The 23,895-nt window shown below is 48.9% G+C and overlaps 1 protein-coding gene across 1 annotated transcript in view; it reads right to left on the bottom strand.

The window, feature by feature from the left end:
- AACS (acetoacetyl-CoA synthetase) overlaps positions 1-23,895 on the bottom strand; it is a 386,016-nt gene that overhangs the window by 217,058 nt on the left and 145,063 nt on the right. Inside the window, exon 4 of the mRNA XM_063964600.1 lies at positions 22,263-22,376. Coding sequence (XP_063820670.1) covers positions 22,263-22,376 — 114 coding nt within the window. The remainder of the gene's footprint in view (positions 1-22,262; positions 22,377-23,895) is intronic.

The raw sequence follows: 23,895 nt of genomic DNA, 5'->3' as shown, positions 1-23,895 counted from the left end.
CCGGCCGTCTCATGTCGTCAACCGACCTTGCAGCGTGTTGACATTATCACGTAATTCCTTAAATAAGCCATCCATTCCGGTGTCGACTCCCTAGAGAGTGACATCACCATTACAGGCAATTGCTCCGCCTCCTCACCAACATCGTCCTCATACATGTCGACACACACGTACCGACACACAGCACACACACAGGGAATGCTCTGATAGAGGACAGGACCCCACTAGCCCTTTGGGGAGACAGAGGGAGAGTTTGCCAGCACACACCAAAAACGCTATAATTATACAGGGACAACCTTTATATAAGTGTTTTTCCCTTATAGCATTTTAATATATATAGTCATATCGCCAAATAAGTGCCCCCCCTCTCTGTTTTAACCCTGTTTCTGTAGTGCAGTGCAGGGGAGAGCCTGGGAGCCTTCCCACCAGCATTTCTGTGAGGGAAAATGGCGCTGTGTGCTGAGGAGAATAGGCCCCGCCCCCTTTTCGGCGGGCTTCTTCTCCCGTTTTTCTGAGACCTGGCAGGGGTTAAATACATCCATATAGCCCCCAGGGGCTATATGTGATGTATTTTTAGCCAGAATAAGGTACTATCATTGCTGCCCAGGGCGCCCCCCCCAGCGCCCTGCACCCTCAGTGACCGCTGCTATGAAGTGTGCTGACAACAATGGCGCACAGCTGCAGTGCTGTGCGCTACCTTATGAAGACTGAAAAGTCTTCTGCCGCCGGTTTCTGGACCTCTTCACTTTTCGGCATCTGCAAGGGGGTCGGCGGCGCGGCTCCGGGACGAACCCCAGGGTGAGACCTGTGTTCCGACTCCCTCTGGAGCTAGTGGTGTCCAGTAGCCTAAGAAGCCAATCCATCCTGCACGCAGGTGAGTTCACTTCTCTCCCCTAAGTCCCTCGATGCAGTGAGCCTGTTGCCAGCAGGACTCACTGAAAATAAAAAACCTAACAAAACTTTTACTCTAAGCAGCTCTTTAGGAGAGCCACCTAGATTGCACCCTTCTCGGCCGGGCACAAAAATCTAACTGAGGCTTGGAGGAGGGTCATAGGGGGAGGAGCCAGTGCACACCACCTGATCCTAAAGCTTTTACTTTTGTGCCCTGTCTCCTGCGGAGCCGCTATTCCCCATGGTCCTGACGGAGTCCCCAGCATCCACTAGGACGTCAGAGAAAATAAGAATTTACTTACCGATAATTCTATTTCTCGGAGTCCGTAGTGGATGCTGGGGTTCCTGAAAGGACCATGGGGAATAGCGGCTCCGCAGGAGACAGGGCACAAAAAGTAAAGCTTTTCCAGATCAGGTGGTGTGCACTGGCTCCTCCCCCTATGACCCTCCTCCAGACTCCAGTTAGGTACTGTGCCCGGACGAGCGTACACAATAAGGGAGGATTTTGAATCCCGGGTAAGACTCATACCAGCCACACCAATCACACCGTACAACTTGTGATCTAAACCCAGTTAACAGTATGATAACAGAGGAGCCTCTGAAAGATGGCTCCCTAAACAATAACCCGAATTAGTTAACAATAACTATGTACAAGTATTGCAGATAATCCGCACTTGGGATGGGCGCCCAGCATCCACTACGGACTCCGAGAAATAGAATTATCGGTAAGTAAATTCTTATTTTCTCTATCGTCCTAGTGGATGCTGGGGTTCCTGAAAGGACCATGGGGATTATACCAAAGCTCCCAAACGGGCGGGAGAGTGCGGATGACTCTGCAGCACCGAATGAGAGAACTCCAGGTCCTCCTTTGCCAGGGTATCAAATTTGTAGAATTTTACAAACGTGTTCTCCCCTGACCACGTAGCTGCTCGGCAGAGTTGTAATGCCGAGACCCCTCGGGCAGCCGCCCAAGATGAGCCCACCTTCCTTGTGGAATGGGCCTTAACAGATTTAGGCTGTGGCAGGCCTGCCACAGAATGTGCAAGTTGAATTGTGTTACAAATCCAACGAGCAATCGACTGCTTAGAAGCAGGCGCACCCAACTTGTTGGGTGCATACAGTATAAACAGCGAGTCAGATTTTCTGACTCCAGCCGTCCTTGAAATGTATATTTTTAAAGCTCTGACAACGTCCAACAACTTGGAGTCCTCCAAGTCGCTTGTAGCCGCAGGCACTACAATAGGCTGGTTCAGGTGAAACGCTGATACCACCTTAGGGAGAAAATGCGGACGCGTCCGCAGCTCTGCCCTATCCGAATGGAAAATTAACTAAGGGCTTTTATAAGATAAAGCCGCCAGTTCAGATACTCTCCTGGCGGACGCCAGGGCCAGTAACATAGTCACTTTCCATGTGAGATATTTCAAATCCACATTTTTTAGTGGTTCAAACCAATGGGATTTGAGGAAATCTAAAACTACATTTAGATCCCACGGTGCCACCGGAGGCACCACAGGAGGCTGTATATGCAGTACTCCTTTGACAAAAGTCTGGACCTCAGGAACTGAGGCCAATTCTTTTTGGAAGAATATTGACAGGGCCGAAATTTGAACCTTAATAGATCCCAATTTGAGACCCATAGACAATCCTGATTGCAGGAAATGTAGGAAACGACCCAGTTGAAATTCCTCCGTCGGAGTACTCCGATCCTCGCACCACGCAACATATTTCCGCCAAATGCGGTGATAATGCTTCGCGGTGACTTCCTTTCTTGCCTTAATCAAGGTAGGAAAGACTTCTTCTGGAATGCCTTTTCCTTTTAGGATCTGGCGTTCAACCGCCATGCCGTCAAACGCAGCCGCGGTAAGTCTTGGAATAGACACGGTCCCTGCTGAAGCAGGTCCTGTCTTAGAGGTAGAGGCCACGGATCGTCCGTGACCATCTCTTGAAGTTCCGGGTACCAAGACCTTCTTGGCCAATCCGGAGCCACTAGTATCGTTCTTACTCCGCTTTGCCGTATGATTCTCAATACCTTTGGTATGAGAGGCAGAGGAGGAAACACATACACCGACTGGTACACCCAAGGTGTTACCAGCGCGTCCACAGCTATTGCCTGCGGATCTCTTGACCTGGCGCAATACCTGTCCAGTTTTTTGTTGAGGCGAGACGCCATCATGTCCACCATTGGTCTTTCCCAACGGTTTATTAGCATGTGGAAAACTTCTGGATGAAGTCCCCACTCTCCCGGGTGAAGATCGTGTCTGCTGAGGAAGTCTGCTTCCCAGTTGTCCACTCCCGGGATGAACACTGCTGACAGTGCTATCACGTGATTCTCCGCCCAGCGAAGGATCCTGGCAGCTTCTGCCATTGCACTCCTGCTTCTTGTGCCGCCCTGTCTGTTTACATGGGCGACTGCCGTGATGTTGTCCGACTGGATCAACACCGGTCTTCCTTGAAGCAGAGGTTCCGCCTGGCTTAGAGCATTGTAGATTGCTCTTAGTTCCAGAATGTTTATGTGAAGAGACTTTTCCAGGCTCGACCACACTCCCTGGAAGTTTCTTCCTTGTGTGACTGCTCCCCAGCCTCTCAGGCTGGCGTCCGTGGTCACCAGGATCCAATCCTGTATGCCGAATCTGCGGCCCTCCAATAGATGAGCCCTCTACAACCACCACAGAAGAGATACCCTTGTCCTTGGAGACAGGGTTATCCGCAAGGTGCATCTGAAGATGCGTGCATTGATGTACAGACACCTTTCCTGGTTTTAGGAGATTCCTGACCAGGTCGGATAACTCCTTGGCTTTTTCCTCGGGAAGAAAAACCTTTTTCTGAACCGTGTCCAGAATCATCCCTAGGAACAGCAGACGAGTTGTCGGCATTAATTGGGATTTTGGAATATTCAGAATCCATCCGTGCTGCTTTAGCACCTCTTGAGATATTGCTAATCCCATCTCTAGCTGTTCTCTGGACCTTGCCCTTATTAGGAGATCGTCCAAGTATGGGATAATTAATACGCCTTTTCTTCGAAGAAGAATCATCATCTCGGCCATTACCTTTGTAAAGACCCGAGGTGCCGTGGACAAACCAAACGGTAGCGTCTGAAACTGATAGTGACAGTTTTGTACAACGAACCTGAGGTACCCCTGGTGTGAGGGGTAAATTGGAACGTGGAGATACGCATCCTTGATGTCCAAGGATACCATAAAGTCCCCTTCTTCCAGGTTCGCTATCACTGCTCTGAGTGACTCCATCTTGAACTTGAACTTCTTTATGTACAGGTTCAAGGACTTCAGATTTAGAATAGGCCTTACCGAGCCATCCGGCTTCGGTACCACAAATAGAGTGGAATAATACCCCTTCCCTTGTTGTAGAAGAGGTACCTTGACTATCACCTGCTGAGAGTACAGCTTGTGAATGGCTTCCAAAACCGTCTCCCTTTCGGAAGGGGACGTTGGTAAAGCAGACTTCAGGAAACGGCGAGGTGGATCTGTCTCTAATTCCAACCTGTACCCCTGAGATATTATCTGCAGGATCCAGGGATCTACCTGCGAGTGAGCCCACTGCGCGCTGTAATTTTTGAGACGACCTCCCACCGTCCCCGAGTCCGCTTGAGAAGCCCCAGCGTCATGCTGAGGCTTTTGTAGAAGCCGGGGAGGGCTTCTGTTCCTGGGAAGGAGCTGCCTGTTGCTGTTTCTTCCCTCGACCTCTGCCTCGTGGCAGATATGAATAGCCCTTTGCTCTCTTATTTTTAAAGGAACGAAAGGGCTGCGGTTGAAAAGTCGGTGCCTTTTTCTGTTGGGGAGTGACTTGAGGTAGAAAGGTGGATTTCCCGGCTGTAGCCGTGGCCACCAAATCTGATAGACCGACTCCAAATAACTCCTCCCCTTTATACGGCAAAACTTCCATATGCCGTTTTGAATCCGCATCGCCTGTCCACTGTCGCGTCCATAAAGCTCTTCTGGCCGAAATGGACATAGCACTTACCCGTGATGCCAGTGTGCAGATATCCCTCTGTGCATCACGCATATAAAGAAATGCATCCTTTATTTGTTCTAACGACAGTAAAATATTGTCCCTGTCCAGGGTATCAATATTTTCAATCAGGGACTCTGACCAAACTACCCCAGCACTGCACATCCAGGCAGTCGCTATAGCTGGTCGTAGTATAACACCTGCATGTGTGTATATACTTTTTTGGATATTTTCCATCCTCCTATCTGATGGATCTTTAAGTGCGGCCGTCTCAGGAGAAGGTAACGCCACTTGTTTTGATAAGCGTGTTAGCGCCTTGTCCACCCTAGGAGGTGTTTCCCAGCGCTCCCTAACCTCTGGCGGGAAAGGGTATAATGCCAATAATTTCTTTGAAATTATCAGCTTTTTATCAGGGGCAACCCACGCTTCATCACACACGTCATTTAATTCTTCTGATTCAGGAAAAACTATAGGTAGTTTTTTCACACCCCACATAATACCCTGTTTAGTGGTACCTGTAGTATCAGCTAAATGTAACGCCTCCTTCATTGCCAAAATCATATAACGTGTGGCCCTACTGGAAAATACGGTTGATTCGTCACCGTCACCACTGGAATCAGTGCCTGTGTCTGGGTCTGTGTCGACCGACTGAGGCAAAGGGCGTTTTACAGCCCCTGACGGTGTTTGAGGCGCCTGGACAGGCACTAATTGATTGTCCGGCCGCCTCATGTCGTCAAACGACTGCTTTAGCGTGTTGACACTATCCCGTAATTCCATAAATAAAGGCATCCATTCTGGTGTCGACCCCCTAGGAGGTGACATCCCCATATTTGGCAATTGCTCCGCCTCCACACCAATATCGTCCTCATACATGTCGACACACACGTACCGACACACAGCAGACACACAGGGAATGCTCTAAACGAAGACAGGACCCACTAGCCCTTTGGGGAGACAGAGGGAGAGTCTGCCAGCACACACCAAAAAGCGCTATATATGACAGGGATAGCCTTATAATAAGTGCTCCCTTATAGCTGCTTTATATATATCAAGATATTGCCATTAAATTTGCCCCCCCTCTCTGTTTTACCCTGTTTCTGTAGTGCAGTGCAGGGGAGAGACCTGGGAGCCGTCCTGACCAGCGGAGCTGTGAGAGGAAATGGCGCCGTGTGCTGAGGAGATAGGCCCCGCCCCTTTTTCGGCGGGCTCGTCTCCCGCTATTTTGTGAATACAGGCAGGGGTTAAATATCTCCATATAGCCTCTGGGGGCTATATGTGAGGTATTTTTAGCCTTTATATAGGTTTACATTTGCCTCCCAGGGCGCCCCCCCCCAGCGCCCTGCACCCTCAGTGACTGCGTGTGAAGTGTGCTGAGAGGAAAATGGCGCACAGCTGCAGTGCTGTGCGCTACCTTTAGAAGACTGCAGGAGTCTTCAGCCGCCGATTTTGGACCTCTTCTTACTTCAGCATCTGCAAGGGGGCCGGCGGCGCGGCTCCGGTGACCATCCAGGCTGTACCTGTGATCGTCCCTCTGGAGCTGATGTCCAGTAGCCAAGAAGCCAATCCATCCTGCACGCAGGTGAGTTCACTTCTTCTCCCCTCTGTCCCTCGTTGCAGTGATCCTGTTGCCAGCAGGAATCACTGTAAAATAAAAAACCTAAGCTAAACTTTCTCTAAGCAGCTCTTTATGAGAGCCACCTAGAATTGCACCCTTCTCGGCCGGGCACAAAAATCTAACTGGAGTCTGGAGGAGGGTCATAGGGGGAGGAGCCAGTGCACACCACCTGATCTGGAAAAGCTTTACTTTTTGTGCCCTGTCTCCTGCGGAGCCGCTATTCCCCATGGTCCTTTCAGGAACCCCAGCATCCACTAGGACGATAGAGAAATGAGGTTTATTTACACATAAAGATTGTATGATAACAATACATTCATTAAAAAGCATATATATACAACCTGTCATATAGGCAGTAGCAAAATTTGAACACAAGCCGTTGTCGTTTGCAGATATAAATAACCACAGACAGTATATAACTGGTTTTGTGTCCGTTTGGTTAGGAGGATTCAGATTGTAACAATATATCCAATAAATATTAAACACGGTCTCAGACAGCGTCCGCAGCTGTACTGGAGTCACAGACTACTGTTTGTTGTCTGGCCAGGTACGCTATGCTTCTACCCCTGTAAAAACTGATATTGTTCTCACCCACATGGTATATTACAAGCAGGGCTCAGTCTCCTGTAGCGATTACAAGCTGACAGTGGTGGCTGTTTAGAGCTCCCGCAATGGTTTGCCGCCTGGTGTGGAGGAATGACAGTGGTGAGATAGCTTATTGTGATCCCGGCAAAGTTCACCAGAGGGGGGGGGCATACCTGTGCTCGACGATGTTTGCACTGGTTTGTAGTGACAGGCAACGGCTACTGCTTGGTTAGCTCAGTCTCAATGCATTTCTCCGCTAATATAGAGCCAGCGGTTTTATCAGAAGAACTTCTAGAATGATAAGTAGAATCTGATTTGTTGCTATGGGCAACATCTCCCTTTCTATAAACCTGCACTTTAGTAAATATACCCGAGAGCCTGTCCATGCCGGTTCCATCAGGTAGACGCAGCGCCTTCTACGTGACTATCACACACAGTATGGTATACAGTATAACGGCACATCAATACACTTGATATGGTATATAGTATAGCGGTACCCTGACACACTCAGAATGGTGGACAGTATAGTGGTACACTGACACCCTCAGTATCATGCACAGTATGGTGTTCAGTATAGCTTTATTGCCATTGCCTTGTAATGTGCAATGGGAAGCAGGGGAAACCTTAAATGACAGGGCACAACAAATAAGCACAGTGTCCAAAAAGTAACCAAAACAACAATGGTACTGAGCCTTCTGGAAGGAAGGACACTGTCTAGAAGCGTCTTCCAACTCCAACTCCCAGCTTGGATAGTTCCATTACGGACTGACTGTTGTCCACAGCAGTGGCACCCTTAGCCTGCAACACAGCTGTTAGGGCTGCCACCTGTTAGGTGTGCAGCAGCTGCAAATCTGTCAGTTTTGCTTTCAGCCTTAATCAGCACCAGGAACCTGCTGCTACCTTCTGTTCATGCTGTTTCCTAGCAACTGATCACCTGGACCTCATTACCTGTAATCCAGCCTGATTATCCTTTTATTGGCCAGCCGTCCAATAAGGCTGATGTCTGGGTACTCCACCTTGCCAGTGATAGAGTTTCGGTATCAGAGAGTCAGAACCAGGGTAAGCCTGTTTCTGCGAGCTCAGCACGTGGCCACTAGGCGCTGTGCAAGTTCCCAGTCTCCTGTGTCTTGGTAACTGGTCCCAGTATTCCTGACAGTCCTGCATCCAGTTCATCTTGGGCCTGTATCTGCAATCCTGTATCCAGTGAATCCTGCCAAATTCCAGCTCTGATATCCAGAATATACAGCCTGCAAGTTTCAGTTTCCCTCAGTAATCCAGCTCAGCTCTCCTCAAACATGCCTGCCATTAGCCCTGCTGTGTCATTCACTCTGCAAGTAACCTCTGCCTTACCAGCTGCATTTCTCCAGGTAAACTATTCTGTTAATACCTTGTGGACTCCTGTGCAGATACCAGGTGACCCAGGCAAGGGGCCGCGACCTGCACATCGGGGGCAGCGAAGCCCAAATCCCCTTGCGGCGTTCCCTGGTGAACACCCCCGAGTGTATTAGACTCCGTGCCCCTGTTCTGGGCCAACCACCTGGTGTCTGCTTCTAGAGTACAGGTGTTTCCTAACGCCACAGCCGTAGGAAACTCAGCAGCTTGAAGCAACCCCCCCACCGCGATTCCATGACGTCAAGTCGGTCCTGACATCCTGCAGCCGCAGTACTCCTGCTGTATGCTGCCAAATGCAGTATACAGCGCTGGTCGGTCAGCTCCCCCCACCTTACCCCATGACGGCAAGTCGGTCCGACTTCCTGCAGTTGCTGCACTCCCACTGTACGGAGCACATACTACATAGAAAGAGAAAATTACAAATAAAGAAAATAAGAATTTACTCACCGGTAATTCTATTTCTCGTAGTCCGTAGTGGATGCTGGTACTCCGTAAGGACCATGGGGAATAGCGGCTCCGCAGGAGACTGGGCACAACTAAAAGAAAGCTTTAGACTAACTGGTGTGCACTGGCTCCTCCCACTATGACCCTCCTCCAGACTTCAGTTAGGACACTGTGCCCGGAAGAGCTGACACAATAAGGAAGGATTTTGAATCCCGGGTAAGACTCATACCAGCCACACCAATCACACCGTATAACTCGTGATACAATACCCAGTTAACAGTATGATAACAACTGAGCCTCTCAACAGATGGCTCAACAATAACCCTTTAGTTAAACAATAACTATATACAAGTATTGCAGACAATCCGCACTTGGGATGGGCGCCCAGCATCCACTACGGACTACGAGAAATAGAATTACCGGTGAGTAAATTCTTATTTTCTCTGACGTCCTAAGTGGATGCTGGGACTCCGTAAGGACCATGGGGATTATACCAAAGCTCCCAAACGGGCGGGAGAGTGCGGATGACTCTGCAGCACCAAATGGGCAAACTCTAGGTCCTCCTCAGCCAGGGTGTCAAACTTGTAGAATTTAGCAAATGTGTTTGACCCCGACCAAGTAGCTGCTTGGCAAAGTTGTAGAGCCGAGACCCCTCGGGCAGCCGCCCAAGAAGAGCCCACCTTCCTCGTGGAATGGGCTTTCACTGATTTAGGATGCGGCAGTCCAGCCGCAGAATGTGCAAGCTGAATCGTACTACAGATCCAGCGAGCAATAGTCTGCTTTGAAGCAGGTGCACCCAACTTGTTGGGCGCATACAGGATAAATAGCGAGTCAGTCTTTCTGACTCCAGCTGTCCTGGAAACATAAATTTTCAGGGCCCTGACTACGTCCAACAACTTGGAAGCCTCCAAGTCTTTAGTAGCCGCAGGCACCACGATAGGTTGGTTCAGATGAAAGGCTGATACCACCTTAGGGAGAAATTGGGGACGAGTCCTCAATTCTGCCCTATCCATATGGAAAATCAGATAAGGGCTTTTACATGACAAAGCCGCCAATTCTGATACACGCCTGGCCGAAACCAAGGCTAACAACATGACCACTTTCCACGTGAGATACTTTAATTCCACGGTTTTAAGTGGCTCAAACCAATGTGACTTTAGGAAATCCAACACAACGTTGAGATCCCAAGGTGCCACTGGAGGCACAAAAGGGGGCTGAATATGTAGCACTCCCTTAACAAAAGTCTGAACTTCAGGTAGTGAAGCCAGTTCTCTCTGGAAGAAAATCGATAGAGCCGAAATCTGGACCTTAATGGTACCCAATTTGAGGCCCATAGTCACCCCTGACTGTAGGAAGTGCAGGAAACGGCCCAGCTGAAATTCCTCCGTTGGGGCCTTCCTGGCCTCACACCACGCAACATATTTTCGCCATATGCGGTGATAATGGTTTGCGGTTACTTCTTTCCTAGCTTTAATCAGCGTAGGAATGACTTCCTCCGGAATGCCCTTTTCCTTCAGGATCCGGTGTTCAACCGCCATGCCGTCAAACGCAGCCACGGTAAGTCTTGGAACAGACAGGGCCCCTGCTGCAGCAGGTCCTGTCTGAGCGGCAGAGGCCATGGGTCCTCTGAGATCATTTCTTGAAGTTCCGGGTACCAAGCTCTTCTTGGCCAATCCGGAACAAGGAGTATAGTTCTTACTCCTCTTCTCCTTATTATCCTCAGTACCTTTGGTATGAGAGGAAGAGGAGGGAACACATAAACCGACCGGTACACCCACGGTGTCACTAGAGCGTCCACAGCTATCGCCTGCGGGTCTCTTGACCTGGCGCAATATCTTTCTAGCTTTTTGTTTAGGCGGGACGCCATCATGTCCACCTGTGGCCTTTCCCAACGGTTTACAATCAGTTGGAAGACTTCTGGATGAAGTCCCCACTCTCCCGGGTGGAGGTCGTGCCTGCTGAGGAAGTCTGCTTCCCAGTTGTCCACTCCCGGAATGAACACTGCTGACAGTGCTAACACGTGATTTTCCGCCCATCGGAGAATCCTTGTGGCTTCTGCCATCGTCGTCCTGCTTCTCGTGCCGCCCTGACGGTTTACATGGGCAACCGCCGTGATGTTGTCTGACTGGATCAGTACCGGCTGGTGTAGAAGCAGGGGTTTTGCCTGACTTAGGGCATTGTAAATGGCCCTCAGTTCCAGAATATTTATGTGTAGGGAAGTCTCCTGACTTGACCATAGTCCTTGGAAGTTTCTTCCCTGTGTGACTGCCCCCCAGCCTCGAAGGCTGGCATCCATGGTCACCAGGACCCAGTCCTGTATGCCGAATCTGCGGCCCTCTTGAAGATGAGCACTTTGCAGCCACCACAGCAGAGACACCCTGGTCCTTGGAGACAGGGTTATCAGCCGATGCATCTGAAGATGCGATCCGGACCACTTGTCCAACAGGTCCCACTGAAAGGTTCTTGCATGGAACCTGCCGAATGGAATTTCTTCGTAGGAAGCTACCATCTTTCCCAGGATCCGCGTGCAGTGATGCACCTACACCTGTTTTGGTTTTAGGAGGCCTCTGACTAGAGATGACAGCTCCTTGGCCTTCTCCTCCGGGAGAAACACTTTTTTCTGTTCTGTGTCCAGAACCATCCCCAGAAACAGTAGACGTGTCGCAGGGACCAGCTGTGACTTTGGAATATTTAGAATCCAGCCGTGCTGTTGTAGCACCTCCCGAGATAGTGCTACCCCGACTAACAACTGCTCCCTGGACCTCGCCTTTATCAGGAGATCGTCCAAGTACGGGATAATTAAAACTCCCTTCTTTCGAAGGAGTATCATCATTTCGGCCATTACCTTGGTAAAGACCCTCGGAGCCGTGGAGAGAACGAACGGCAACGTCTGGAATTGGTAATGACAATCCTGTACCACAAATCTGAGGTACTCCTGGTGAGGATGGTAAATGGGGACATGCAGGTAAGCATCCTTGATGTCCAGTGATACCATGTAATCCCCCTCGTCCAGGCTTGCAATAACCGCCCTGAGCGATTCCATCTTGAACTTGAATTTTTTTATATATGTGTTCAAGGATTTCAAATTTAAAATGGGTCTCACCGAACAGTCCGGTTTCGGTACCACAAACATTGTGGAATAGTAACCCCGTCCTTGTTGAAGTAGGGGCACCTTTACTATCACCTGCTGGGAATACAGCTTGTGAATTGCCTCTATCACTGCCTCCCTGCCTGAGGGAGTTGTTGGCAAGGCAGATTTGAGGAAACGGCGGGGGGGAGAATTCCAGCTTGTACCCCTGAGATACTACTTGAAAGATCCAGGGATCCACCCGTGAGCGAGCCCACTGATCGCTGAAATTTTTGAGACGGGCCCCCACCGTACCTGGCTCCGCCTGTGGAGCCCCAGCGTCATGCGGTGGACTTAGAGGAAGCGGGGGAGGACTTTTGCTCCTGGGAACTGGCTGTATGCTGCAGCTTTTTCCCTCTACCTCTGCCTCTGGGCAGAAAGGACGCACCTCTAACCCGCTTGCCCTTATGGGGCCGAAAGGACTGTACCTGATAATACGGTGCTTTCTTTGGCTGTGAGGGAACATGGTGTAAAAATGCAGACTTCCCAGCTGTTGCTGTGGAAACTAGGTCCGAGAGACCATCCCCGAACAACTCCTCACCTTTATAAGGCAAAACTTCCATGTGCCTTTTAGAGTCTGCATCACCTGTCCACTGCCGAGTCCATAACCCTCTCCTGGCAGAAATGGACATTGCACTTGTTTTAGATGCCAGCCGGCAAATATCCCTCTGTGCATCTCTCATGTATAAGACTGCGTCTTTAATATGCTCTACGGTTAGCAATATAGTGTCCCTGTCTAGGGTATCAATATTTTCCGACAGGGAATCTGACCACGCAGCTGCAGCACTGCACATCCATGCTGAAGCAATAGCTGGTCTCAGTATAATACCTGTGTGTATATACAGACTTCAGGATAGCCTCCTGCTTTCTATCAGCAGGTTCCTTTAGGGCGGCCGTATCCGGAGACGGTAGTGCCACCTTCTTTGACAAGCGTGTGAGCGCTTTATCCACCCTAGGGGATGTTTCCCAACGTGACCTATCCTCTGGCGGGAAAGGGTACGTCATTAGTAACCTTTTAGAAATTACTAGTTTCTTATCGGGGGAAGCCCACGCTTCTTCACACACTTCATTTAACTCCTCAGATGGAGGAAAAACTACTGGTAGTTTTTTCTCTCCAAACATAATACCCTTTTTTGTGGTACCTGGGGTAACATCAGAAATGTGCAACACATTTTTCATAGCCTCAATCATGTAACGTGTGGCCCTATTGGAAGTTACATTAGTCTCATCGTCGTCGACACTGGAGTCAGTATCCGTGTCGACATCTGTGTCTGCCATCTGAGGTAGCAGGCGTTTTAGAGCCCCTGATGGCTTTTGAGACGCCTGGGCAGGCACAGGCTGAGAAGCCGGCTGTCCCATATTCGGTATGTCGTCAAACCTTTTATGTAAGGAGTCGACACTGTCACGTAATTCCTTCCACATAACCATCCACTCAGTTAGATGCTTAAATATATATATATATATATATATATATATAATCTGCGCCTAAATTTAGTGCCCCCCCCTCTCTTTTTTACCCTTTGTAGCTTGAAAACTGCAGGGGAGAGCCTGGGAGCGATCCTTCCAGCGGAGCTGTGAGGGAAAAATGTCGCCAGTGTGCTGAGGGAGATAGCCCCGCCCCTTTTTCGGCTGACTTTTCTCCCGCTTTTTTATGGTTTCTGGCAGGGGTATTTATCACATATATAGCCTCTGGGACTATATATTGTGATGATTTGCCAGCCAAGGTGTTTATATTGCTGCTCAGGGCGCCCCCCCCCCCCCAGCGCCCTACACCCATCAGTGACCGGAGTGTGAGGTGTGCATGAGGAGCAATGGCGCACAGCTGCAGTGCTGTGCGCTACCTTGTTGAAGACCGAGGTCTTCTGCCGCCGATTTTCCGGACCACTTCTTGCTTCTGGCTCTGTAAGGGGGGCGGCGGCGCGGCTCCGGGACCGAACGATCGAGGTCGGGTCCTGTGTTCGATCCCTCTGGAGCTAATGGTGTCCAGTAGCCTAAGAAGCCCAAACTATCTCCAGTCAGGTAGGTTCGCTTCTTCTCCCCTTAGTCCCTCGCTGCAGTGAGTCTGTTGCCAGCAGATCTCACTGTAAAATAAAAAACCTAAAATATACTTTCTTTCTAGGAGCTCAGCCATCCAGCTCAGCCGGGCACAAGATTCTAACTGAAGTCTGGAGGAGGGTCATAGTGGGAGTGCACACCAGTTAGTCTAAAGCTTTCTTTTAGTTGTGCCCAGTCTCCTGCGGAGCCGCTATTCCCCATGGTCCTTACGGAGTCCCAGCATCCACTTAGGACGTCAGAGAAAATCTAACGTACGGCTGACACCGCAGTCCCCTGAAAATGTTCCCACTCCTACAGGCACTTAAAACGCACTGGCCTGTAGGGAGCTGCAGAGGCTTAAAGTTACAGGTTTTAGTTTAAGTGCCAACTCCTTCATTACCTTCCGCAATCCCATGGTCCAGTGTCCCCCAGCCTTGCTGCCAGAGAAATTATAATGAAATAGAGAACATTACACACCTGTGAAGTCTTCTTACCTTACTTACTGAACCATCCATATGCATGTAGCCCTCAAATGCTGAACAGATGTATCCTTACACTGCAATTTAGATTTCAGTTTAGAGTTGGACACATCCCTCTCAAATCGAAATCTCTCACACAATCTGCCACACATAGGGGGTCATTCCGAGTTGTTCGCTCGCAAGCTGCTTTTAGCAGCTTTGCACACGCTAAGCCGCCGCCTACTGGGAGTTAATCTTAGCTTATCAAAATTGCGAACGAAAGATTCTCTAAATTGCGAATAGACACTTCTTAGCAGTTTCTGAGTAGCTCCAGACTTACTCGGCATCTGCGATCAGTTCAGTCAGTTTCGTTCCAGGTTTGACGTCACAAACACACCCAGCGTTCGCCCAGACACTCCTCCGTTTCTCCAGCCACTCCCGCGTTTTTCCCAGAAACGGTAGCGTTTTTTCACACACTCCCATAAAACGGCCAGTTTCCGCCCATAAACACCCACTTCCTGTCAATCACATTACGATCACCAGAACGAAGAAAAAACCTCGTAATGCCGTGAGTAAAATACCTAACTGGATAGCAAATTTACTTGGTGCAGTCGCACTGCGGACATTGCGCATGCGCATTAGCGACTAATCGCTCCGTTGCGAGAAAAAAATAACGAGCGAACAACTCGGAATGACCCCCATGGTTTTACCAAGGTGCACAGCTATTTGCTCTTTTTTGCTTTATTCCCAACTCAGAAGCAGGCCATATGTCCATACAATGAGGCTGATTAAACTGCAGATAAGACAAGTGAGTACTACTGAATGGTGCCACATTTATAAACATGCAGTCAGCTGCACTTGCCGTTCTGTATCTTCTCACTTTCTTACTGAAATATCATCCTCTGTTAGGCTTCCAGTTATGCATTAGTAACTCTCATTCTAGAGAAATCATAGATCTCTGTCCTGGACATAAGGATTTACTGAAAAACATTTCATTACATTTCTTGAATGATAAATGATCTGTAAGGTGATGTGTATTAAACTTACAAGTAGAGTGTTTTTAATAAGGAGATTTATGGTAGACTTACCATTGTTAAATCCTTTTTTGCGAGGTACACCGGATTCCTCAGGGAATAACATCGGGGGGGTGGAGTTGGATCTTGATCCGAGGCACCAACAGGCTAAAGCTTTGACTGTTCCCAGGATGCACTGCACCGCCTCCTCTATAGCCCCGCCTCCAGGCACTGGAGCTCAGTTTTGTTAACCAGTTCAATACAGTAGCAGGTAAGAGAGACGGTAGATGATAGTCACATAGAACCACATTCTCACGACAGGAGAAGGAACTAGCATCTAATGCCATACAAACCCAAAGAAGCTAAGTACGTCAGGGTGGGCGCTCTGTGGAATCCAGTGTACCTCGCAGAAAGAGATTTAACAATGGTAAGTCTACCATAAATCTCCTTTTCTGCAGCGGGGTACACTGGGTTCCATAGGGAGTAACACTGGGGATGTCCTAAAGCAGTTCCTCATGGGAGGGGATGCAATGTAGCGAGCACAAGAACCCGGCGTCCAAAGGAAGCATCCTGGGAGGCGGAAGTATCAAAGGCATAGAACCTGATTAAAGTGTTCACAGAGGACCACGTAGCCGCCTTGGACAATTGTACTGCGGACGCGCCACTGCGGGCCGCCCAAGAAGGTCCATCTGACCAAGTAGAATGGGCCTTGATAGCAGCAGGAGCTGGGAGCCCAGCCTGCGCATAAGCTTGTGCAATCACCATTCTAATCCATCTGGCAAAGCTTTGCTTATTCGCAGGCCAGCCACATTTGTCAAAACTAAAAAAGTACAAAAAGGGAATCTGACCTTTTGATGGAGGCAGTCCTCTCCACATAAACACGGAGAGCCCGTACCACATCCAAAGATTTTTCTTTGGAAGATAGACCAGAAGAGGTGAAGGCCGGAACCACAATCTCCTGGTTAAGGTGAAAAGATGATACCACCTTAGGCAATTAACCAATGCGGGTTCGAAGAACAGCCCAGTCATGGTGAAAAATCAGAAAGGTTGGACGACAGGACAAAGCGCCTAAGTCCGATACCCTCCTAGCAGAAGCAATAGCCAACAGAAATACTACCTTAAGCGTACGGCATTTAAGGTTCACAGACTCAAGAGGTTCAAATGGAGACTCTTGCAGGGCATTCAAGACTACAGACAGATCTCATGGAGCAACAGGAGGGACACAGGGAGGCTGAATCCATAGAACACCCTGAGTGAAAGTGTGAACGTCAGGAAGAGACGCAATTTTTCTCTGAAACCACACCGACAAGGCAGATATATGAACCTTGAGGCAGGCCAGACGAAGGACCAAGTCTAGGCCTTGCTGTAGAAAAGCCAACAGTCTGGAAGTTTTGAAAGTATATGCATCATAATTCTTAGCAGCATACCAGGTAAAGTAAGAATTCCAGACCCTGTAATAAATCCGAGCCGAAGCTGGTTTACGGGCTTTCAACATAGTTTGAATGACCGCCTCAGAGAATCCTTTTGCTCTAAGGAAAGATGGTTCAAGAGCCAGGCGGTCAAAGCCAGTCTGGCCAGGTCCGGGTAGACACAAGAGCCCTGAACGAGGAGGTCTGGGCGTTGAGGAAGTAGAAGAGGACGCTATATCGAGAGACCCTGCAGGTATGAGAACTAATGCTGTCTGGGTCACGCTGGAGTGACTAGAAGTAGTATTCCTCCTTCTTGCTTGAACTCCCGTATTGCCCTGGGCAGGAGTGACACTGGAGGGAACACGTATGGCAGCCGAAGTTCCATGGAATTGCCAGTGCATCCACGAATGCTGCTTGAGGATCCCTTGTCCTTGCTCAGAAGACCGTAACCTTGGGATTGTGTTGCAACGCCATCAGGTCTACATCTGGTAGGCCCCACTTGTCCACTAGGAGTTGAAAGACTTCGAGATGAAGACTCCACTCTCCGGCGTACACGTTTTGACGACTGAGGAAGTCTACTTCCCAGTTGAGGACTCCCGGAATGAACACTTCCGATATGGCTGGCAGATGGTGTTCCACCCATCGAAGTATCTTTGACACTTCCAACATCGCCATGCAGCTTCGAGTGCCCCCTTAATGATTAATGTATGCCACCGTGGTGGCGTTGTCTGACTGTACTTGAACAGGCCTGTTCTGTACTAGAGACAAGGCCAGTGTCAACACATTGAACACTGCCCGCAATTCCAGAATGTTTATCGGGAGGAGAGATTCCTCCCTGGTCAACCGACCCTTGAGAGAGTGTTGCTCTGACACCGCGCTCCGTTGTCAGGAGGACCCAGTTGGAGATCCAGAAGGAATGGGCCCCTGCTCAACTGTTGGTCCTGTAGCCACCAGCTCAGTGAGACACGAACCTCCGGAGTCAAGGAGCTCATTTGAGACCTGACCCGATGAGGCAGGCCGCCCCATTTGGAAAGGATTAACCTCTGCAGAGTAAACAGAATGACCGGAGCGCTTAAATGTATAAAATGAATTAATAAAAATAATAAAAGATTTTTTGCAAACACCTGTGAAAAGAAAAAATGGTTAATGAGCAATGTTTACAGCACTTTTGTGCTAATGTGAGAAGTCCTGTGCGGGAGTCCTTTTTATAAATGCCGGCACTTTGGTCCGTACTGCGGCTGCAGTGGGAAGGTCTAACTAACTATCCCTAGTTAGGCAAAGAATCAGTGAGTGAAGCCCTGACGTCATCCCGCCTGCGCCAAACGGGTGTGAAGACGGGAGCGCGTGTACCAGCATCGGGACCAGCCGGCAGGACGCGATCCGCAAGAAAGAAGCACAGTCTGGACGTGACTGAAAGGTAGGCAGCACTAGGGATAGTTAGTTAGACCTTCCCACTGCAGCCGCAGTACGGACCAAAGTGCCGGCATTTATAAAAAGGACTCCCGCACAGGACTTCTCACATTAGCACAAAAGTGCTGTAAACATTGCCCATTAACCATTTTTTCTTTTCAGAGGTGTTTGCAAAAAATCTTTTATTATTTTTATTAATTCATTTTATACATTTAAGCGCTCCTGTCATTCTGTTTTATTGTTACTATTTCTTAAAGGAGCAGCTCCACAATACTTCCAAAGCGCGGGTTATCCATCAAACCTCTGCAGAGGGCGGTAATTAAATTGAGCGTACTTTACCATGTCGAAAGCAGACACCATGAGGCCTAGTACTTGCATCGCCGAGTGTATCGACACTCTCTGGCAAGAAAGGAAGCATCTGATCTTTTCCTGAAGTTTCAGGACCTTCTCCGGAGATAGAAACAGTCTTTGGCTGTGTGTGTCCAGCAGCACCCCCAGGTGCACCATGCTCCGAGCAGGGACCAGCGAGGACTTCTTTCAATTGATGAGCCACCTGTGGGCTTGTAGGAAATGGACCGACATCTCCAGTTGACTGGAGGAGGGTATCTTGGGAGTTCGCCAGAATCAGCAATTCATCCAGATATGGCAGGATCCTGATTCCCTGAAGGAGGAAAGCCGTCATCACGGCCATGACCTTGGCGAAAATCCGAGGTGCCGTGGCCAGTCCAAATGGTAGAACTGAAAATGAAGGTTGCCAATAGCAAACCGCAGATACTGCTGATGCGAAATGGCAATAGGTATGTGCAGGTAAGCATCCTGTATGTCCAGGGATACCATATAGACCTCGGGTTCCATGGCCAGCACAATAGAGCGCAGCGTTTCCATTCGGAATTTGGACACTCTTACAAACTTGTTCAATGATTTCAGGTTGAGGATAGCCCGGAAAGACCCATTCGGTTTCGGAATTAGAAACAGGGTCAAATAGTATCCCTTGCCTCTCTGGGATAGAGGTAACGGCACTATCACTCCTGTTTCCAGGAGGATTGTACAACCAGGTGTAGAGCATGTGCTTTCAACGGATCCGAGGGAACAACCGTTGAACAGAACTGGCGAGGGGGACGTCTCTTGAAAGAGATTGCGTACCCGCGAGAGACAACTTCCCGCACCCAGGCGTCTGAAGTGGTCTTTAACCAGGCCTGGGCGAACTGCAGAAGTCGGCCTCCCACCCTGGGGTGTCCCAGGGGAGGCCCGCCCCATCATGCAGTAGGCTTGTCTTGTTTGGAAGCAGGCTGACAGGCAGCCCAGGATTGTTTAGATTTGGGCTTAGTGGTTTTGGAAGTACGAGCCTGTCTTGGGTACGCCTGATCTTTTTCTTTACTTGGAGGTCGAAAGGAACGAAAAGTGGTACTCTTAGTCACAATCTTACTCAGATCTTCTTCAAAAAGAAAGGGAGTACCTCCAAGGTCATTTTAGAGTCCAGGTCCACTTTCCAGGACCTCAACCACAGAATCCGGCGGGCCAGGAAGCCTTGGCCGCCATGACCCCTGCATCAGAGGTCGTCTCCTGAATATAGTGAGAGGCTGTGGTAATATACGACAGATATTGTCTGGCAGTGTCAGAAAAATTCTGAGGTAGCTCCTACTCAATTGCCTGAACCCATGCTTCAATTCCTTTTGACGCCCAGGAGGCAGCCATAGTGGGTCTATGTACAGCACCGGTAAAAGTGTAAATAGACTTCAGGCATCCCTCCACACGCTTATCTGTCGGTTCCTTCAGTTAGGTGACAGGCAGAGTAGATGACACCACAAGACGGGAGTCATGAGAGTCCACCGGCGGTGGAGTTTCCCACTTGTTGCTCAACTCCGCAGGGATAGGATAAGGAGCTAGCATCTTTTTAGACAGGGAAAACTTCTTTCCTGGAGATGACCAGGGTTCCTGACGTACGTCAATTAAGAGGTCAGAATGTGGTAAAACTACTTTAGCAACCTTGTTTCTAAGATGTAACAGGAGACTCAATGGTATCATCAATTTGTAGAATCAGCTTGATAGCCTCCACAAGGTCAGAAACATCAAACATCAACCTGGGTTGTAGATTCCTCATCAGAAGCAACTGAATCAGTGTCTGAAGGATCAGTATATTCCCCATCTTCATCTGAAGAATTATCCGAAATATTAGTGGATTGTGAGGAAGAAATGGCCTGCTTAGATGACCCCTTGGTCCCAGAGGGACGTGGGGTGGACTTTTGTCTAACCAAAGTCTGATTTAATTGCTGTAATTGGGTAGACAAAGTATCCGCCCAAGGCAGATTAACTACAGGGACAATATGTGGCTTTAATGGCACAGGAGGCCACACAGACGCGTAAGACGCGTTACAAGCGTAGTCAGCATATTTGAAAAAAGCTGTCCAAGGTAGGTCTTGATTGACCACAGGTGCCACAGACGGACTGGGAGATGTATGACCCCCAGTGCCTGAACCAGCAGCTAACACTTCCCCCACTGGTGATTACGTGACGACCGCACTGCATGATGCAGGAATGTCCGCGGATGTCCCACCCTGTGTAGCAGACATCATGTGGGATGTAGCCTTAGGATGTAATAGTACAATATAGCCAGACAAAACACAAAAAAACAGCAAATAATCCCCTGTGGTTTGTGACAGTAAATACTGAGCACAAACAGAGGACATAAGTGGTGTGGGGTGACTGTAAAACACAGTGAGAAATACAAACAGTATACCCTGTGTAGCACTATATATTATATGAGACCCTGACGCACCTCTACACCTCTACGCACCTTTGCACGAGAGTGGAATCCACACAGCAGCTAAAGGCATACTCAGTCACAGGTACAATGCAGGAATTATCACATATAACAATAAAACTGCACTGGACTAGTAATTACATATAGGTATGTATGTGTACAGAATACTTGTACTAAATATTCGGATAGCAGTACACTTGTTCTTAATTAACACTGTCTAAAATGACATGTAGAATACTTAAGTGTCTGTAAATGCACAGCGCTGATGATACAGGCGGCTTCACAGAGGAGACAGTGCCCAGCAGTCCCGGAGATCAGACCAGCTATGTAATGGCGCCAAAATCTCTACAGGGAGTGAGGGAGAGAGACAGATGCAGCTCCAGGGCGGGAACACAAGCAGTAGATGGCGCCCGGAGCTGGGGAGGGGCTACAGGTCAGCGCCTTATCCCCTCTGCTGGACTTCACCACCGGGTACTGTGGAGCCTTTTGTAACTGGATTTTAATAAATCTGACTTGTGCTCCTTGCCATGGTGGATATAGTGGGGTCTCTGTGCGACATAGTGTCCACGGCAGCGGCGTGGTCCGTCTCCTGGGACGGCGACCAGATCGTGATTTACCTTACTTCCCCCCTTCAAGTGCAGCTACGCGATCCTGGAGAAAATCAGCGGTGGGGAACCAGGCCTCGGGAGTATGCAGCGCCGCTGAGGAAGGTGATGGAGTCGAAACACAGCATGTAATAAAGACATAAAAAGTGCTGCAGCCCTTGAAGTCTTCTAAAAAAGCTCTTTTCAGGGCAGCCTAGCTCCCACCAGTTAGTGACCTGAACTGCGGGCACCAACTTACAAACTGAGCTCCAGTGCCTGGAGGCGGGGCTATAGAGGAGGCGGTGCAGTGCATCCTGGGAACAGTCAAAGCTTTAGCCTGTTGGTGCCTCGGATCAAGATCCAACTCTACACCCCCTATGTTATTCCCTGTGGAATGCCAGTGTACCCCGCTGCAGAAACATAGATTTTTTTATCAATTTGCAATCTCATATGGTTTTTAAGTGGACAAATTGATAATCATTTGTTTTTCCCCTTTCAACTTTCTGTTCTAACTATCTGTAATGCAAGTCTAACAGTGAAAGTGGGTGGGAAGCACTGCGCAATTAAGTGCACATTTACCAACAACGCGGTCTCCAGTTTTGATTCCCATCTTTCTCATGGCAGCAGCATACAACGCAACGTCTCGTCTTAACTCTTCAAAAGTCACTTTGTCCACATTCTCCCTGCCTTCCCCTGTGGAAAAATAATGATACAGCTCAGAAAAATAACCAGGGAAATGACAACTTATTTGCCCTCACCAATATGAGTGCCATATTGGTTAGTCAAGACAAAAATTAAAATAAATCAGCCATAGGGGTTTATGTAACAGGGACAGAGTTCTGTGGAGCAGTGCCATTCCAGTGATCTTTTCTACAGATTGGCGTTTTCTTTTAATTTAATGCTGCTTCAAATCTGCAGCCAATATCGTCGGGATTGTGCTGCTTTGCACGACTCAGACCCTATTATCAGTGACATGCGGTGAGGCAGAGCCTTTCTTGTCATACTAATGTATTCGCCAGAGTTTTGACTATATAAAGTATATGTAAAAAATAAGAATTTACTCACCGGTAATTCTATTTCTCAAAGTCCGTAGTGGATGCTGGGACTCCGTAAGGACCATGGGGAATAGCGGCTTCGCAGGAGACTGGGCACAACTAAAAGAAAGCTTTTGGTCTAACTGGTGTGCACTGGCTCCTCCCTCTATGACCCTCCTCCAGACTTCAGTTAGGATACTGTGCCCGTAAGAGCTGACACAATAAGGAAGGATTTTGAATCCCGGGTAAGACTCATACCAGCCACACCAATCACACCGTATAACTCGTAATACAATACCCAGTTAACAGTATGACAACAACTGAGCCTCTCAACAGATGGCTCAACAATAACCCTTTAGTTAAACAATAACTATATACAAGTTTTGCAGACAATACGCACTTGGGATGGGCGCCCAGCATCCACTACGGACTACGAGAAATAGAATTACCGGTGAGTAAATTCTTATTTTCTCTGACGTCCTAAGTGGATGCTGGGACTCCGTAAGGACCATGGGGATTATACCAAAGCTCCCAAACGGGCGGGAGAGTGCGGATGACTCTGCAGCACCGAATGGGCAAACTCTAGGTCCTCCTCAGCCAGGGTGTCAAACTTGTAGAATTTAGCAAATGTGTTTGACCCCGACCAAGTAGCTGCTCGGCAAAGTTGTAGAGCCAAGACCCCTCGGGCAGCCGCCCAAGAAGAGCCCACCTTCCTCGTGGAATGGGCTTTCACTGATTTAGGATGCGGCAGTCCAGCCGCAGAATGTGCAAGCTGAATCGTACTACAGATCCAGCGAGCAATAGTCTGCTTTGAAGCAGGTGCACCCAACTTGTTGGGCGCATACAGGATAAATAGCGAGTCAGTCTTTCTGATTCCAGCTGTCCTGGAAACATACATTTTCAGGGCCTTGACTACGTCCAACAACTTGGAAGCCTCCAAGTCTTTAGTAGCCGCAGGCACCACGATAGGTTGGTTCAGATGAAATGCTGATACCACCTTAGGGAGAAATTGGAGACGAGTCCTCAATTCTGCCCTATCCATATGGAAAATCAGATAAGGGCTTTTACATGACAAAGCCGCCAATTCTGATACACGCCTGGCTGAAGCCAAGGCCAACAACATGACCACTTTCCACGTGAGATATTTCAATTCCACGGTTTTAAGTGGCTCAAACCAA

The sequence above is a fragment of the Pseudophryne corroboree genome, chromosome 1 (genome assembly GCF_028390025.1).
Source record: "Pseudophryne corroboree isolate aPseCor3 chromosome 1, aPseCor3.hap2, whole genome shotgun sequence".
Taxonomy (NCBI): Eukaryota; Metazoa; Chordata; class Amphibia; order Anura; family Myobatrachidae; genus Pseudophryne; species Pseudophryne corroboree.
This window is presented reverse-complemented; position numbering and strand designations above follow the sequence as displayed.